At 37.7% G+C, this 18,422-nt stretch overlaps 2 protein-coding genes across 2 annotated transcripts; both read left to right on the forward strand.

Annotated features, from left to right (window-relative positions):
• The first annotated feature begins 350 nt into the window (after nt 1–350).
• On the forward strand, nt 351–6,853 carry rap2c (RAP2C, member of RAS oncogene family). The gene is made up of 3 exons (XM_014991209.2): nt 351–1,307; nt 4,312–4,597; nt 5,705–6,853. The coding sequence occupies exons 1-2, from the start codon at nt 1,035–1,037 to the stop codon at nt 4,588–4,590; spliced, it is 552 nt and encodes a 183-aa protein (XP_014846695.1). The 5' UTR covers nt 351–1,034; the 3' UTR covers nt 4,591–4,597; nt 5,705–6,853.
• Nucleotides 6,854–11,806: 4,953 nt separating this feature from the next.
• Nucleotides 11,807–18,085, forward strand: zgc:92907 (ALG13 UDP-N-acetylglucosaminyltransferase subunit). Its single transcript, XM_014991210.2, has 4 exons — nt 11,807–12,020; nt 12,094–12,256; nt 16,330–16,468; nt 16,547–18,085. The coding sequence occupies exons 1-4, from the start codon at nt 11,940–11,942 to the stop codon at nt 16,656–16,658; spliced, it is 495 nt and encodes a 164-aa protein (XP_014846696.2). The 5' UTR covers nt 11,807–11,939; the 3' UTR covers nt 16,659–18,085.
• Nucleotides 18,086–18,422: the final 337 nt, after the last annotated feature.

Raw genomic sequence — 18,422 nt, forward strand, 5'->3', positions numbered from 1 at the left:
AACACGGTTAATTTGGACCCAATGTAATACTCTGTGTGACTTTTTGATGTATTGTGTTTCACTTATATTCATAAGTTGTAGTTTCTTTACTTTCATAGTCAGAAAAAAGTCTCAGTACTATATTTGTAGGACAATGTAAGTACTACATTAGAGGCACAGAAAAGTGCCTTAAATGTGTTTAAATACATAAAATGTAGATAAATTGTTAGTTATTGGCTTGTATTTCTAATTAAAGTTCTCATAAATAGCAAATCCCATGTTATGTTGAGGGTGACGTCATTCTCAAATCAGCGTTCCAACTTCCGGTGTAACAAACAACTCAGTACGAAGGTCTGCAGAGGCTTTTATTCTGAAATCTGCCTCTATGCGGAAGCAGACTGTTAGCTTCAGGAAACCAGTTGGAGGAAAAAGATTTTCCTTCTCCTGGAAAAAAACTCCTCCACACTGAGCCCAACAAAGGCCGAAGAAGCTAAAATCCCGTAGCTAATGGACCGCTGGAAAACTGCACAAATCCATAGTCGATAGGACGCGAAGCTGCCAAATTGTCGGGCCGGGTCCGGAACCAGAACCAGGCCCCAGACTGGACCCCGGACGTAAGCAGCGCTGCGACACCGGAGGGTTGATGTGTGGGTGAGGGAAGTGGCATGCTGTGGTTAGGGGAGGCTAAACGCGGATCACCGTGACTTGCTGTCTGCATATAGGCGGCGAGTTCTCCAGCGAGTCCAGGCCGACTTGTGTGTTGCATCCGATCGGCTGTGAAGGCTCGAAGCTCCGGGATGGCTCAGCTGGAAGTCAGCCAGACAGGAGCTAGCTTCACCGTGAGCTAACATCGGAGTTAACCGACATCAACTTTCAGTCGCTAACAGGCCAGACAGAAAGAAAGACGGGGAAACAAATATGAGTGTCGGGGCGGGGTTTATGTGAGTGAGCAGGGTTAGTTTTATTTCGCTTTTATTTGTTAGCAGTTTCCTCGGGCCTGAGCAGCGTGTATGGAGGGAGTATAGCTGCGTCGTTAGCCAGCCTCCACCGCCCCAATGAAAGAATACAAAGTTGTCGTGCTGGGCAGCGGCGGCGTCGGCAAGTCCGCGCTCACCGTGCAGTTTGTCACCGGCACCTTCATCGAGAAGTACGACCCGACCATCGAGGACTTCTACCGGAAGGAGATCGAGGTGGACTCGTCGCCCTCCGTGCTGGAGATCCTGGACACGGCGGGGACGGAGCAGTTCGCCTCCATGAGAGACCTGTACATCAAAAACGGCCAGGGTTTCATCCTGGTCTACAGCCTGGTCAACCAGCAGTCCTTCCAGGTAAACAGGACAGCCATGTGTGCTGATAATTAATCCATACAGACTCAGTAACTGTGAATTACTTGAATATATAGGTTAAAATTGACCACATCTACAGAAAAACGTGGGATAATTCCCAACATCTACTAACAAAACAACATCCTATCATTGCAGTTAAGGATACAACGATCAGCCTTTTTCTGGCCAATACCGATTTTTCAGGATATTCTCATTATTATTTAAAAATACAGTTTTAATCCCAAAGGGTAATTAAACGATGTAACAAGTTGATGACACTGAGAGCTGTGGGCAGGAAGGATCTCCTGTAGCAGTCTGTATTACAGCGGTTCTCATAGAGATATTTCATCTCTCTGTTAGCGATTAAATCATCTCTAAATGACAGCTCAAACAGAAACACTAATTCCATCCACTCTGTATTTATTATCAAATATGGTCAGTTTTTAAGTTACACCAAGAAGATAAAACATAATTTGGATCAACTCCTGAAAAATTAAAATGCATAGTCACAAATTTTCTACATTTATTTCATAACTTTGTTTAAGTAGTCAAAGTGTTTTGGAGCTTAAAATGAATGGGTTTACGTCAGTATTAGCTTTGCAAAAGAAGTGGGATATGTGGAAAAATTGCTAGATAAATGAAATAATAATTAATATTGCTAATTGTACTGATAAGTTTTGTGTTCTTGTCTGTTTTTACTCAGCAGTAGTGCTCTCTTGCTGTTCATTTAACATTTTAACTTCTTTATCAAACCAATTTTATATTCATTATTCTATAAACCATTCACCACCTACCTCATTAAAGATGGTAAACATTGTATAAATTCAATGTCAATGTCAAATTTATTTATATAGTACTTTAAAACAGGTATAAAACTGCACCAAAGTGCTGTACAAGAACGACAACACAAATGACAAAACAGAGTAAAAACAATACATCAATTAAATGCCAAAGAGTAAAAATGAGTTTTAAGAAGCGATTTAAAATGATCCAGGCTGTGGGCAGATCTAATCTGGAAAGGTAAGTTATTCCATAAAACAGGAGCAGCAACAGAAAAAGCTCGATCTCCTTTCCTCTTAAGTCGAGTTCGAGGAACTGTCAATAATAACTGATTATTTGATCGTAAAGTTCTGGACACAGACCGGAAATTTAAAAGGTCCTGAAGATTAGGGGGGCTAACCCATTTAAAACTTTATAAGTTAACAAAAGGATCTTAAAATCTATTCAGTAAAAGACGGGCAGCCGGTGTAAGGATGCCAGAGTTGGCCTTATTTGGTCACGCTTCCTGGTTCCTGTAAGAAGCCGTGCTGCTGCGTTCTGGATCATTTGAAGTCGCTGAATCTGTGATTTTTCCATCCCTCTATATAAAGAGTTGCAGTAATCCAGTCGAGTTGTTATAAAGGCATGGATGAGTCCTTCAAAGTCCTTGAAACAGAAGTAAGATTTAACTTTTGCTAAAAGCCAAAGGTGGTAGAAACTTGATTTAACGACAGAACTAACTTGTTTATCTAGTTTTAAAGAGCTGTCAAAAATGAAACCAAGATTCCTGGCAGAGATCTGATAAGACCGAGCCAAGGAACCAAGAATATTATCTGGATTTGTAGTCTGAAGTTTCTGACCAAATAATAGAACTTGAGTTTTGCTTTCATTGAGGTGAAGAAAGTTTTTTTCCATCCATAATTTAACTTCAGCTAAACAGTTGAAGTTTAGCTGAAGTTAAACAAATCTTACCTCTTGGTAAGATTTTTGGAAAATCTTACCAAGAGGCAGTAAATACAAGATAAACAAAATGGGCCCTAAAATTGACCCTTGGGGAACACCATACGTTAATGGTCTGGCCCCAGAACAGGATTGGTCAAGATGAACAGAAAAGGTTCTGTTTTCTAAGTAAGATTTAAACCATTCGAATACTGAGCCTCGCAGGCCAACACAGTGTTTTAATCTATGTAAGAGAATCTGATGATCTACGGTGGCAAATGCAAAGCTCAAATCTAGAAGTAATAAAACTGCAATGTTGCCTGAATCAACTGTTAAGAGAAGATCATTATAGACTTTGGAGCAAGGCAGATTCAGTGCCTTCAACAGAATAAGATTGCAGTTTAATGACGGAACATAATAATGTTTAATAATCATTTCCCTCTCATTTCTTATCCAGACCATGTCTTTATCTCGCCTTCATCTCTATTTTACAGCTGTAGCTAGTGATTATTTAAATGATCAAGACTTCTATTGATTATTCTGATGATTAATTGAATAATAACATTTTTTAAATTGGCACATTCTGCAGATTTTTCATTTAACCCCTAAAGTTTACAGTTTTAAAATGCATAAAAAGATGCAAATAAATAATTCAGGTCTTTTGTTGAAGAAGGAAATAAACATTTTGTTTCTGAAAATGCAATAACACATCATTCCTTTAGTAAACACTTGATTATTTGTAGCAAAAAAATAATCTGCTGCTAAAAAATATACTTCCAACACAAACAAGTAAAAAGATTGATGTTAAGTCGAGCAGAAAGGGCTGGGCTTTTCACATTAGTATTTTTTTTTAGCTATAGAGGCATCCTTTGCTAAAAATGATCAAGCATTCACTAAAGGAATGCTGTGTTGCTGCATTTTAGTCAAGAATATATTCATTTTTCTCATTTGAAAAAGGCATTACATTATCTATTAATTTATTTGCACCTTTTAGGGTATTTCTAATATTGCTTAAAAAAAAAAAGCTTAAGTGAAAAATCAGCAGAATGTGCCACATTTTTAACTGATTAATCATCAGAATAATCAATTGGTTAATCAATAAATGAAATAATTGCTGGATGCAGCCTTTATTAAATGTTTTTTTTTTAATATAAGAATTAGTGAGATGAAAATATTTAACATGAAAACATATTAATCCAATATTTAACAATAAAAGAGTGGAGCTAATGAGGATATTGTATTAAAACATAATCTGATGGAAATCAGACCACTTTCAAACCTTTAAATTTCTTCTTCATGTGTTTTCCAGGACATCAGGCCGATGCGAGACCAAATAGTGCGAGTCAAGCGCTTCGAGAAAGTGCCGCTGATCCTGGTCGGCAACAAAGTGGACCTGGAGTCGGAGCGCGAGGTCGCCGGCTCGGACGGCCGGGCCCTGGCTCAGGAGTGGGGCTGCCCTTTCATCGAGACGTCCGCCAAGAGCAAGACGATGGTGGACGAGCTGTTCGCCGAGATCGTCCGACAGATGAACTACTCCACGCTGCCAGAGAAGCAGGAGCAGTGCTGCACGGCCTGCGTGGTGCAGTGAGGAAGAGGTAAGCAGGCCGACCGTGCAGCCTTAAAACGTCTGCAATTCATGTGCCTAAAATTTAGGCCTTAATGTGTCAACAATTCATTAAAAAAGGATTTAATTGGCTTTAAATACATTAATCATAGCTCTTACATTTTGTCGTGGCTTTAGATATTTCCAAAGATTACATCACAATATATTTTTTGTAATACCTAATGATAATAAAGACGATGTTCCACATTTTCTGCTTTTTTTATTATTGGATTTGACGAACTTTCCTTCATAAACAGTTATCAGAATAAATAATATATTCATATATAAGTATTTACAAAATCAGACAGTTCAATACGTTTAATGCATCAAAGGAAATATAAAATAAATAAATATAAATCCAAGCTTATTTTGGACAATGAATCAGCAACAAAGTGTAAATAAAATACTCAAATGAAACAAACAGCAGAGATTCACAAAATATTAAAGTGTTTCATAACTCAAACATTATATGCAAAACTAGGAATCTTGTTTTGATATATAAGGAAATCTAGCTTTTCCTTGTTTTCCTAACAAGGAAAAGTTAGATTTCCTGACAAACTTTTCCTTGTTTTTTTCCCCCAATAATTTTGTGCCATATTTTATGGCACAAAAATATATGTTCTTTGCACATTTCTGTCGTGACACAGGTCTTAAATTAATTTGTAGTGGTCTTAAAAAGGGCCTTAAATTTGAGTTAGTGAGTCGGATCTTCACTGATTCATTTATATTTTTACAAAAATGTGATGAAATGTTCCCGCAGCGCTTGTGCAGAAAAACTAGAGGAAAAAGTGACACGCGAACGAACGAGTGTGAGAGAGAGGCAGGGGAGTGGGTGGTGCTGCAGTCCGTTGGCTGAGCTTGTTTTGATAAGATCGCTGAAAGTATGTTGAAATGAGGACACGGCTATTTGAGCAGCTCAGATCAGGGAGGAAAAGAGCCGAGAGCGATGAAAAGAGACGGCAGCAAGAGGAAGGCGTCGCATCCTGATGGTCCAAAACAGGAAGTTCATTGTGGCGTCTATTTCCAGCTGCAAACTTGTTGCATTTCCTAATCTATTTTCCTCTCCTCCTCTGCTTTTTTGTTCTTTTTTTCTAATTAGAGCCCGTTACTTTGGACCCGTGCAGGCATTTTGGAGCACCTGAGGATAACCTGACGTTGACTAAAACTTACCGCTTCAGGTAAAACGCTCTGTCGCAGAGACAGAAGAGACCTATTTTTGATAAGTGTTGGAAGATGCTTCTGCTGCAACCTCAACGGCCTTCGTGACGAGCCTGAACGCAGTCATACGGACTGACTCCGTGGAGCAGCCCTCTGTGAATTTCTGTCTTATTATTTTTAATATTTTCTTTTGTCCTTATAGATGGGGGTTTTCCTGATATACTAAGCAGAAGTGTTTTGTGAGGTTGCAGCATCTTTTTAAAGCTGCTTTAATCACTATTATATTCTTTAATATTACTTGTGTCATGTCTGAAATTTGGAATTTGATAAAGTATTTCATTATAATGGAACATTTAGATTTTTAAGCATGCATACTTAAACCGGTGTGCTGCTCAGGTGTGCTGATCATCTTATCTCAGAGGTTGTTTTTTTGTTCTTTTTCATAAAACCTCAGCTATGTTTTTCTCTTTGGTGTTTTAGACCCTCGTGAAAACGGAGAAACTGGTAATATTTACGTTACGGACAGTTGAGTATCGTCTGCTCCAAAGTGAAAATGTCTAATGAGCCATTATTTTTCTGCTTCTGGCCTGAACTCAAGGCTAGCCCGGACGCCGGTCTTCCGCTTCCACTTTTTCTTCGTTTAGGTTTTTGGAACGACCAAAGTCGTCCAACACTCCGAGACGAGAAACGCACGTCGCTTCACGTTCGGGACGCGCTCAGTTCTCGTTACAAATAACTCCCGCTACAAAGTGGTCCGGTGAAAGTTCTGGCGCAGTTCATCCGATTCTAACTTTTTGTATTTTTCTTTTATTACAGTAACATATTTATTAAAACATGACGTGGGTAGCCAGTTTTACGCCTAATTTTATACTAGCTTCAGGTTTTTTCTGAGTTGTCGGGATCTTTTTTGTTGTTGTTTCTAAGCAGAGAATTTAACAGAGCCTTAAATTTCTCCTCATCCCCCCTGCACCCTTTTGTCATTTGTCTTTTTATTTTCTCTAAGATAAACAACTGTAATTATTTGAAAATAAACATGCTGGAACTTCTGTTGTTTGTGATGACACACAGATAAAGTATTATCTTTAAATGAGACACGAGCACCGGCTGATTATTTCGGATGTCGGAGCGGAGTAAGTTGACTTTGAGTTAAAGATGAGCCTTTCCACTGCCTGCAGTTGACTCCATATATTACAATATTATTAAAAAGTGAATTAGTTTTTGTAATTAAAAGAAATTAAATCTGTGTTTTGTTCAATTTAATTAAAGTGGCACAGCTAAAAGTTTAATTTTGGCTACTATAGCTAATGAACCCCCTGAGCAAAAATTTTTAGAAGTTTCGACCCAGGATTGAGACTTTTTTCTCAGAATTTTGAATTTAATATTTAGATTTTTTTTTCTTAGAATTGTGGGATTAAAGTAAAAATGATCTGAATTCCGGCTTTAATCTGAGAATTTTTTTTTTTAATAATTCTGACTTTTTTCTTAGAATTTTGAATTTAATCCCAGACTTCTTTTTTTTCAGAATTCTTGGATTAAAGTCAAAATTCTCAGACTTCAGAGTATTAAACCAGATTTTTTATTTTTTTTTTTTTTTTTTTTTAAGAATTCTGACTTTTTTCTCAGAATTTTTACTTTAGAAAATCTGTGGCCAGAGCTGAAAAGCTGTTTGGGCAAACTGGACCCATTTACACCAGTTCTGCCAGGGAAAATGAGCCAAACTTCCAGCAATATATTGTGAAATCTTTTGTAAAGATTCTCAAAATGTTTGAAAGTAATGGAGCTTGAAAAATGACAGTTCTGCCAAATATTAGGAAAGAAAAAGAGGTTCTTTAATTCATTGTTCTGGCTTATAAAATGAAAATAATTGAATTAATTGACATCATATCTGTAAACTGTGACTAGTTGCATTTACTTCAGTAACTTTTTAGAAGAAAAAAAATGAACGTTTAGGTGTTTTATTATAAAATATTGCTACTCTGTTGAGTAAAATTTCTTGATACTCTTCCCACTGTGAGTAAATTCACTGAATGAAGAAAAAAAGATGCATGAGACACAAACACCTACAGTTTAAGCTGAGACTTTTTCTGCACAATCTGTTTTTATTTGTTATTATTTTCTGTCTGCTGTGCCATTTGGCTCTGGAAATATTTCACCCTATTCTGACATTACCAACTGTTTTAGTTTCATTGTTGGTTTTTTAGGATTTGGAAAAGCAAAACCTGAATCTCTTATTTTGTAGTCCTGTAATTAGTTTTTTTTTTTTCTACTTTAGTTTTTAAAATACCAGAATTTGGACTCAACTTTACATTTTTGTCTGTCTGGCATCATTCTTAAATATAAAATATTATTATCCGTTACTCAGAACTTCAGTAGAAGTTTAACTAGATACTTTTTTTGCTATTACGCAATTTCTTGGATGGCTATTTTTTACTTTTACAATTATGTGCACCAAAATATTCAGCATGAATTCATGAAACTGCCGCATTTTTTAGCTTTAACTGGTTCTTTGTTTCTTTCCACAACACCTCTTTATGCAGCGATGGAGATGCAGATTGAAAACATGCAGATTCGGTCTGTTCAAGACAACGGAAGCCTGTTCAGATCAGAACTTGCAGCATTCCCATCAAATAGTGGGAGGAACACCGAGGCTGCTCTTTCATTTTATCGACATGAGCTGGTTCAGCTATGGGTGAAATGTGAATAGTTTTACAGTGATTTTAAAGACTGACCTCCAAACTCCTCGACGGAAACAAGTTTCCCTTTTGTTCCGAGTCCTGCTGCGTTAATCTGGGTCCGCACGGCGAGAATCACCGCCGACTCTCCGGACTGGCATCCGCCCGCGGTGTCAAGCTGAGGTCGGTGAGCTGCAATGAAACAACACAGAGATAAAAATAAAAATGTGAACGTTTATCCAGATTTAGGGATGTTAGCCAGGGTTTTTCCAAAAGCAGAAATGTGCAGTTTATTCATCCCTTACCGTAAGCCAATTATGTAAGAAGTTAGATAATGAGACCAGAGTACCCAAAAAAATTTAAACAAATAAGATTAGCACTACTTCAACATATTTTTACTCAAGTAAGAAAAGTAGCAATCCAAGAAATAACTCGAGGTATAAAAGGCGCTTACCTGCCGTTTGTTTTATACTGACAGCCATCTTGGCAGGCTGTTGCTATGGAGTTATGACAACTCAACATACCACAAGCTTAGAACTAGCTCTCGCCTCATATCTAACTTATAAACAATATAAGCACATTACAACGATTACTCGATTACATTTTTAAACAGTCTGTACTTACTGCCGAACTAGCTAAATTAGCAAATGTACCTTTGATCTCCAAGCTAATACGGACATGTAGCCTACGTGTATGTTACTCCACTTATTTTTGCTTTGTTCTGGTATTTTAAAGACCTAAAAGAAAAATAATTTACATAAGAACAAAATCGAGCAAAAGATACGGAAGAGGATTAGGGCCACTGGAAAAAAAATAAAACAGTTCTGATTTTAATCTCAGAATTCTGTGAAAAACGTCAGAATTCTGATTTTTTTTCTCAGAATTCTGAGATTACGGTCAGAATTTTTTTTTTCCCAGTGGCTCTAATCTTCTTCTGTAAAAAGATACATATATTTTCAAATCAGTTTCTTTCCATTTAAAAGTTATGAAACTTGTCTGGTGATTTTTTGGTTAAAACCAGCTTGTTCTTCCTTCTGTGAAGTTACTTGCAGTGGGTCAAATCCAGAAATTTTACTCGAGAACTTCATAAAAAGAATTACTCAAGTAGAAGTATAAAAATTAACTGAGCAAATGTAACTTCTTACTACTAAACTCTATACCAATGAATTTGCACTATACAAATATATCTCTGTTGGAGAAAATACAACTTTTTTGACAGCAGGAATGAGGAAAATTAGATCATATTATGTTTGTGCACCAAGGCCAAATTAATATAAATCTCTTAGCTTTTGGTCATATACAGGCCAAAATGATAGGTTTTATGAAGGTGTAGCTTGGATGAAGTTTTCAGAATAAAAAGTAAAAAATAAACTGCTTACTGAAGTGTCGTCTTAACAAACAACAGTTCAGATTTTTACTCGACCACAAGGGGGCGACAGCAGCAGGTCTTCACCTCAAAACTAAAATAAGGTGCGAGACTAAACACTTATAATTTATGCATGTATGCTAAAAATTCTAACCTCAGTGCACTAAAATACGTCTAAGTCTATTTTACAACACATAGCAAAAGCTGCAATGCCCCATATTTACATTTTTCATTGACCAGCACAAAATGGTGTAATAATTGTTATAATGGCTCCCTGTAGCTCTGCGAACAGACTTTAAAATGTTGTTTTTAGTTTATAAATCACAGAAAAGCTTAGCACCAAAATACATGAAATATCTGCTGCTGTTATATCAACCTTCCAGACCTCTCAGGTCTTCTGGTTCTGGTCTGCTCTTTATCTCCAGAACCAAATATGGAGAAGCAGCACTAAGCTTCTATGCACCACAAATCTGGAATAAACTTCCAGAAATCTCCAAAACAGCTGAAACACTGAGTTCCTTTGAATCAAGACTAAAAACCTGCCTGTTTAGAGTTGCATTTGAACCATAATAAATGGAACATTGACCAATATATTCATGTATTGATTATTTTAATGATGACACCCATCAAAATGTAATGTTTGTCACTGGTTTCTCATCTATGTTGTTTTATGACTTGCTGAAATGCGCTATGCAAGTACAATTGATTGATTGATTGAGTAGAAGGTGAACAGAAATGCTTGCCATTCTTGTGAAAAAAAAACATGTATTTATATATAACATTACTTCTACTTTATAATTAAGCCCTATTTTCTGCTTGTCTATCACATAAACTCCAGTAATCTAAATTTAAATTTGTGGTTAATGGCCACATGCAGCAGAAACATCTATATAACTCTTTGATGTGTTTGTATAAGCTACTGGTTCTTCTGTATTTTACTGAAAAATCCTCAGCCGTGACAATCCACCCACACACAGCCCTGCTGTCAGTGTCGAGTACAAACCTGTGCCCTGATTGTTGTTTGGATTTCCGACAGCAGGTCCACCTGCATTTAGCAGGTATAAGTCATCTATACATCACAGCCGCTCCTCTGAGCTGTCAGTCTGGAGTGACAGCTTGGCACTAACTAAAGAGGACAGAGGACACCTTCAGAGTGACAAGGCACTCATGCACTCATGCAATGTCACATATACATGTAGGAGCTGGATTCAAAATAAGGGTATGCAGCCCTCTGTCCCATATGTCAAAACAAATAAAAATCTAAAGTAGCACCCTAGCCTTGACCATTCATAGGCAGTTCAGTATCAGTGCTGGAAGCCATGCAAATATTGTGAGCTGTATTCTACTCAAAGTCTTCACTGGACCACAACTTCACCAAAAGTCATGGCAGAGAGTTTTGCAGACTCTACTGTACAGCTTCAGTTTTAGTTAAGACTGATGTTTTTTTAGATTTTTAACTGCAAAGAGGTCTTACAGTTTTAAAATGTATATATTTAGTGTATTTATGTGCAAAATAGAATAAGAAGTCCTTTACTGTCATTGTTCGAGAAAGCTTAACATTTTTAAAAATAGGAACTCTTGAAGTGGAAATGGCCAAGTAAATAAATATAATTTTAAAAATATTTTTAAATAAAAAAAAACATATATAGTAGGGGGGAGGGAACAGAAACAACCAAAATGTGAAGAAAATGATGATGATCAGGGTTTGAATGAAAACGTGGTGGTGTTCAGGGTAACAGTAACAGTTCTTGGGTAGAAACAGTTTTTTTAGTCTAGTTGTTCTTGTCTTTGTTGCCCTTAAAAGCCTCCCTCAGGATAAAATGCAATATAATTTCATTTTTGTACCGTCATAACGACAGTTTCCCATAAAAGAAAATGTATTGTTTAAATTTATCTTCTTCCTATTTTAGCAAGGCTTACCTTATTTCAGAATTTTTTTGTTCCTTTTCCTAACTTCAAGTGGCTGCAACTAAGACTCCGGCCTCCAGATGGCGATATCGTGCGTCTCTCATGGACGCTGGTAGCGGGATGACGTTTGAAGCGGAAGCAGCTGTCAGATCTGTGCTCTGTAAGATGAAGATAAACAAGCTGAAATCTTAACTTAGAGTAAAAAGTGAGGGTTTAAAACCGGAGTAGACATGAAGACGGTGTTCGTCACCGTCGGAACCACGCGCTTTGATGAGCTGATCGAAAGCGTCACTTCCTCTGAGGCCACACAGGTGAGCAGGCGTCTTATAAGTTTGGTACGGAGTTGCATTTCATGTTTTAAAACTAAGATGATGACCCTCTCAGTTGCTGAAGTTTCGGGGATATGAGCGTCTGGTTCTTCAGGTCGGAAAGGGATCTTTGCTTCCAGATGCTGACAGCTGTGCTCACCTCAGCGTGGAGGCTTTTCGCTTCAAAGACTCAATAGCAGAAGACATGAAACAAGCTGATCTTGTCATCAGCCATGCAGGTAATTCAGGGGCAAAGACCTCTTAAAAACAAAACAAATAAAGAACAACAAAACAGTCACCAGTTGCGTATTTACGTCTTTCTTTACATGACACTTTGGTTATTCTACACAAATAATCGATTATTGGGGCATGCCATTAGCAATGCATAAGGAGAGCAGTGACTGACCTGCGAAGCAGGTCAGTCACTGCCTCCATGCATTGCATGGCAGGCACCTATTGTTCTACACCCAATAGAACGCCTGGATATTATTATTATTATAACAACTTCTTCCATTACCGTTAATGCGGCTCGTACCGCTGCGTGCCCACCCACAAAAGTGGTATCAAAACGTGTGTCTCGATCCCGGCATTGGAGCTATTACTTTTATTGGGGATCGGAGTTACGACGGCGACGTAAAAAGCGAAAAACGAGCGAAATTTCCAACTGCCGAAACCTTAGAGTGTAACTGAAACCAACTGCCGCTTTTTAGAGTGAGAAAAAGAGTGGAATTTTGACCCCAAAATAATTTTGAAATCGCTCTCATGGGTGCAAAAATTGCTCTATTGGTATGAAAGTCGGTCATGACATTGATACGAATGCCTGCTCCGGTAAAATGTTTTCAAAATTTCCCTAGGGCTTATGGTTTTCGGTCCAGGTGCTTCAGAGCAAAGTTTTGGGACAGGATAACTGACGCTCCTCTCCAGTGTTTTACATACATTTCTGAAAAATCTCTGAGCTCAGCGCACACCATTTTTCTCTCATCACTGCAATTACTGTGATTGAGCTACAGATATGAATCGCGGTAATAGATGAGATGAGAAATAGCCCTCTCATATGCTTCAAACGGTTTTTGGATCGGACTTACGGAACCCGAACGGGAAGCAGTCGTTCGGACTGCTTTTTCCATTAAAACTGACTGGGTGTCTCATAAAGATAGATAAGTCTGACACACACAGGGCACTTTCATCACTATAGCAACAGAATGCAGAGAGGGAGAACTGCTGGGGTTTGGACTACAAAGACTCTGTAGTTCTAAATATGGCGGAACACTTTAATGCAGAGGGCAGAGCAGAAGGTCAGAACTACAACATGGCGGAACACTCAATTATTACAGAGGAGGCCTGAGCTGGCAGTTAGAACTACTTCCTGTTTTGGGCATTATACAGGTGGATTAACCAAACCACTGTTACACATTGGATTAGTGTGGTTATGAAAATTAAGTTTACTGAAAGTTTCAAAATAAAACTCTGAAAATTGCACTGACAAAAGTGCATCGCCGTAGGCGATGCAAAAATGAAAATCTTTTTTTTATGTTTTTTTTCTCAGGATAGTGAACTGCCTTGCGCAGCAAGGCAGTTCATTAACATTAGCATTTCATGGTTGTCTTAAAGATTGCAACAGAATCCAGAGAAAGGCTGCTGGTTTGGACTACAAACCAGCAGCCATAACTGCCATAACTGTAGTTCTATCTATGGCCAAGACTCAGTTAAAATAGAGGCCTGACCAGCATGTCAGAACTACAACATGGCGGAACACTCAATTATTACAGAGGAGGAGTTGGCTGGTATTATAAACAACTTGTGCTTTGAGCATTATATAACTGATTTAACCTGATCACTATTACACATGAAATTAGTGTGGCAATTTCAAATGAAGCTTATTGAAATTTTTCAAAATAAAAGCCTTGACAATTTTTACATCATGTAATTGCTCTTTTTACATACATTTCTGCAAAAAGTTCTGAGCTCAGCGCACACCATTTTTCTCTCATCACTGCAATTACTGTGAATGAGCTACAGATATGAATCGCGGTACTAAATGAGACGACAAATAGCCCTCTCATACGCTTCAAACGGTTTTCGAATACGTATCACGGTTCCCGAATGGAAAGGAGTTGTTCGAACAGCTTTTTGGAGTGAAACTGGCTGGCTCAAACAGATAGAATTGTTTCTCCCCCTGTCTGGAGAAACACAGGGGGAGGCTTGGTCACTATAGCAACAGAACACAGACAAAAGCCAAACTGCTCCTTAGGACTACAAAAACACCATCTTTGTAGTTCTAAACACGATGGAACACTTTACTACAGAGGCCTGAGCAGAAGGTCGGAAGGTCAACATGGTGGAACCCTCAATCATTACAAAGGAGGGCTGAGCTGGCAGTTAAGAAGTAAATAATGGTGGAACTCTGACTTATTACAGAAAGAAGGTGAGCAGAATGTTATAACTACAGACAGGGCAGAATGTTCTGGGCATTATATATAAACTGGTTTAACCCAACCACTGTTAGATATTGGATTAGTGTGGCCATTTAAAATGAAGCTTACTGAAAATTTCAAAATAAAAGCCTGAATATTCCTCTTGGGCCTTTATTATGTTTTTCTCTCAGGTTAGTGCAGAGACAACTACAGATTTAAATCGTGTTTCCATCGGAGACAAGAAATTGCCCTCTTATATGCTTCAAAAAGTTTTCGGATTGCTCTTATGGATGCTGAACAGTAAGCCGCTTTGATCAGAAAAACTAACTGCTTCAAACAGTTAGAATTCTCTCTCCCTGTGTGTCTCACTAACATGATAGTTGAGCTGCTCTTTAGAACTACAATGACTGAAGGTCAGAACTACAACATGGCGGAACTTTCAGATACCACAGATTAGGGCTGAACTGGCATTTAGAACTACTTGCTGTTTTGGGCATTATATAGTTGGATTAACCCAACCACTGTTACACATTTTATTGCTGTGGTCAATTAAAATGAAGCTTAATGAAAATTTCAAAATAAAAGCCTTGATATTTTTCACATCAGCTTTGGGCTTTATGTGAAATGTTTAAACAAACTACTTTTACACATTGAATTGGTGTGGTGGTTAAAATGAAGCCTACTGAAAGTTTCAAAATAAAAGTCTGCATATTCCTCTCATGCTAGTGCAACGCCGTAGGCGTTGCAATAATATTAAGCTTTTTTCGCATTTTTTTTCCTCAGGATAGTGAACTGCCTTGCGCAGCAAGGCAGTTCATTAACATTAGCACAAGTTTAGCATTTTACTGCCCCCACTAGTGCACTGCCTTGCTGCGCAAGGCAGTGCACATCCTAACATCCTACATGAATATTAGTCTTCACGCTAATATTAGCATTTTGGCTTATGCATTAATTTCAACATACTGAATGGTACAGGTGCAGTTTAGTCAACATGTTTCTGACTCACCACAGGTTATTGACTACATTGAAGCTTTCTTTAGCATTAATGCTAATTTTTTGCATTAGAACGCTTGATTAAAAACCGACGGGCACACTTTGGCATGCCCCTTAAAATTTCTGCGGAATTTTCTAGTTAAAATATAGCGACTTCATTGTGCTTCCCTGATTTGGTCTGTCAACTCAGATTAGCAGAATCTTTTTTTTTTGTTGTGGTTATCACCCGGTGCTTTAAGGGGCTTAATATTAAACAAGCCTGCGATGAGACTGATTATGTCTCATTATGCAAAACTGAAACAACAAAGACAAGGTACTTAAACGATGTCGGCAACAAGACCCATAAAGTTTATACTCCACAATAGGACCTTAAAGGTGACGTATAATGGCTCCTTAAACAAGTTAGGATAGGTTTTGTACAGTTTATAGACTGTACAAAACATGTTCATTACATTTTGCTGCACAAAATCATCCTTTTTAGATATTTTAGTCTGGTCTGTCTGCTCTACTTTGAGCTTCTTTCCGAATTAGCTGTTTTTGGGCCTTTGTATAGTACATACAATGGTTAAATCAGCTGACCAAACATGCTGGAGCTCCACTTGGGTTGCTAGGTATCAACGCAGTGCCCATTGACTCTAACTTAACAATCAGGAAGATTTTTAAATGACTCATTTTTAGGCACCAAAAAACATTTGTTTGTTTTGTTTAACCACTCAGGCTATTTTTAGATGTAGTTCAGACCCAAATGTAAGTATAAAAATGTGCAAAAATATTAACTTTCTTTAACATGAAATCTGGACTTATGGGTTCTAATATTTACTCTAGGAATTAAAGCTAAGTAAAACAAATAAGCAAACTTAAAGGCCAACTTTAATTCTCTTTTAATTTTTAAAACCTCCTTTCAGGAGCAGGAAGTTGTCTGGAGGCTCTCGGCGCTGGCAAACCTCTACTAGTTGTGGTCAATGACAAACTGATGGACAACCACCAGCTGGAGCTGGCCCGGCAGCTGCACATGGACCACCACCTGCTGTACTGCACATGCAGGTACGTCCGTCTCACACGACTGTCCACAGGGTAACGATGTGAAGCCAACCAGGATTAATGGCGTGCTCTTTTGTCCAGCACTCTGATAGAAACGCTGAAGAACATGGATCTCTCTGTTCTGCAGCCGTTCCCGCCTGGACAGCCAAAGAACTTTGCAAACTTTTTAGACAAAGCGCTCGGAGTGAAATGACGTTTTAACTCCACAACTCTGCGGATTATGTTACACATGAAAGTGCTGACTACATTGTGAAAGATCATGATTTTATAATGTTACAGGTGTGTTTTTTTTTTATTTTATGTGTGTATGTATGTATGTAATCAGTCATGAGATCCTATGATTGTCCAGTTTTTTTAATATTTCCATTTTAAAATGACTTTACAGTTAAATACTTCTGCAGCCTGAGGACTTTATGACAAAGCTTTGCAGAAACTGTTAAGTAAAGCGTTAAATCGAATGTAAAATCACCATCAGTAAGGTGACTGAACTTCTAAATCTTTATGCAGCTCATGCATTTTGTCATTGAGTTTGACCGCTGCAGCCGAGTTCATAAACAAAGAAGGTCAGAACTAATGATAACGCTCAGTTTCAGACTAAATAACCTCTGACATCCTTTTCATTAAATGTTCAAATTACATTGCTTGATGGTAAAGCAAGCATTTTACTGACGAGCATTTTATTTGCTTTAGGAAAGTTTATCTTAATAAATATTTTAGTTTGAAGACTTCAGGAAACATTTTCATTTTCATTATTATTTTTTCCACTAGATAGAAATCTATCTTTTCTTGAAGGTCAGCTCTTTTGCATTAATCTAATTTGTTTGTTGCATCTGAAACTTTTTATCAAAGTTGATCACAGTGAACAAGTCTAATATAATATAAGCTACTATTTGGATAATCTAAACTACACAGTGTACCTCTTGACAAAAAGTGTATTTGGTACTAATAAAGCCTCACACAGCGGTTATCTTACCTCTGATACCCCTAAATAAAATCTGGAGGAACCAACAACCTTCCAAAGTCACATAATCAGTAAATAAAACCTGAGTGTTTGTAACTTAATCTCTGCATAAATGCAGCTGTTCTGTGAAGGCCACAGGTGTTTTTTTTTGTTTTTGTTTTTTTTAGAAAACATTAGAGAACAAACAGCATCATGAAGATAGAGGAACCAGCAGACAGAAAAAATTTAAAGTCTTCATGATTCTGCAGTCCACAAATTTGGCATTTATGGAAAAACTGCAGGAAGGAAACTTTATGAAGTCCTCTGTGACCTATGTAGTTGACACAGCAAACATGAAAGAAGAGCTCTGGTCAGCCCAAAACATTTAAACTTCTGGCCTACGTGTCATTCAGACAGAGTGATGTCCAAAGTGTGGCCCGGGGGCCATTCATGGCCCTTGAAATGACTTTGATTGGCCATTGACCAAAAGTGAAGAATGAGAAAAATGTGGTCAACAAAATAGAAAACAACTGATGGCCTCCAAAATTTGGAAATTGTCTGTTTTTCCTTTAATAAGGCAATGGTCTGAAGCCTTTTTTTAAGTTTTGAATCTATAAGATTTTATAAAAATGTTCATTATTGAGCAGATGAAAATAAAAACAGAAAGAATGACAAACTAATTTCTGCATTTTTTATTAATTTTGAGTTGTTTAAATTTGCCAGTTTTGACAATAGGGGTAAGAAGGTTTAGACTAACTAACTAACTAACTAACTAACTAAGGAGTTGAAAAGGAGACTTCATTGGAATCACAGCAGGAACAGAGAGCAGGAATTTCAGGCCATCTCTTCCATCCATCATAATGGGCAAAGATCACATCCCTGACTCCCTAACATCCAATTTTCCTTTGGGATACATATAAATATTTTTGAATTTAATTGAGTCAGAGACATTCATCCATTGCACATTTGTCAAACGTGAGGCCTGTGGGCCAAATACGGCCCGCCAGATGTATATAT

The sequence above is a fragment of the Poecilia mexicana genome, unplaced genomic scaffold (assembly GCF_051168715.1).
Source record: "Poecilia mexicana isolate PSO_F unplaced genomic scaffold, ASM5116871v1 scaffold_10, whole genome shotgun sequence".
Classification (NCBI taxonomy): Eukaryota; Metazoa; Chordata; class Actinopteri; order Cyprinodontiformes; family Poeciliidae; genus Poecilia; species Poecilia mexicana.

Bases quoted from the DNA above. Each gene is read 5' to 3' on its own strand.
- zgc:92907 (XM_014991210.2), top strand. From the start codon at position 11,940: ATGAAGACGGTGTTCGTCACCGTCGGAACCACGCGCTTTGATGAGCTG. The intron at 12,021-12,093 runs GTGAGCAGGCGT...TGACCCTCTCAG, and splicing joins CTTCCTCTGAGGCCACACAG to TTGCTGAAGTTTCGGGGATA. The intron at 12,257-16,329 runs GTAATTCAGGGG...ACCTCCTTTCAG, and splicing joins TCTTGTCATCAGCCATGCAG to GAGCAGGAAGTTGTCTGGAG.
- rap2c (XM_014991209.2), top strand. From the start codon at position 1,035: ATGAAAGAATACAAAGTTGTCGTGCTGGGCAGCGGCGGCGTCGGCAAG. The intron at 1,308-4,311 runs GTAAACAGGACA...TGTGTTTTCCAG, and splicing joins TCAACCAGCAGTCCTTCCAG to GACATCAGGCCGATGCGAGA.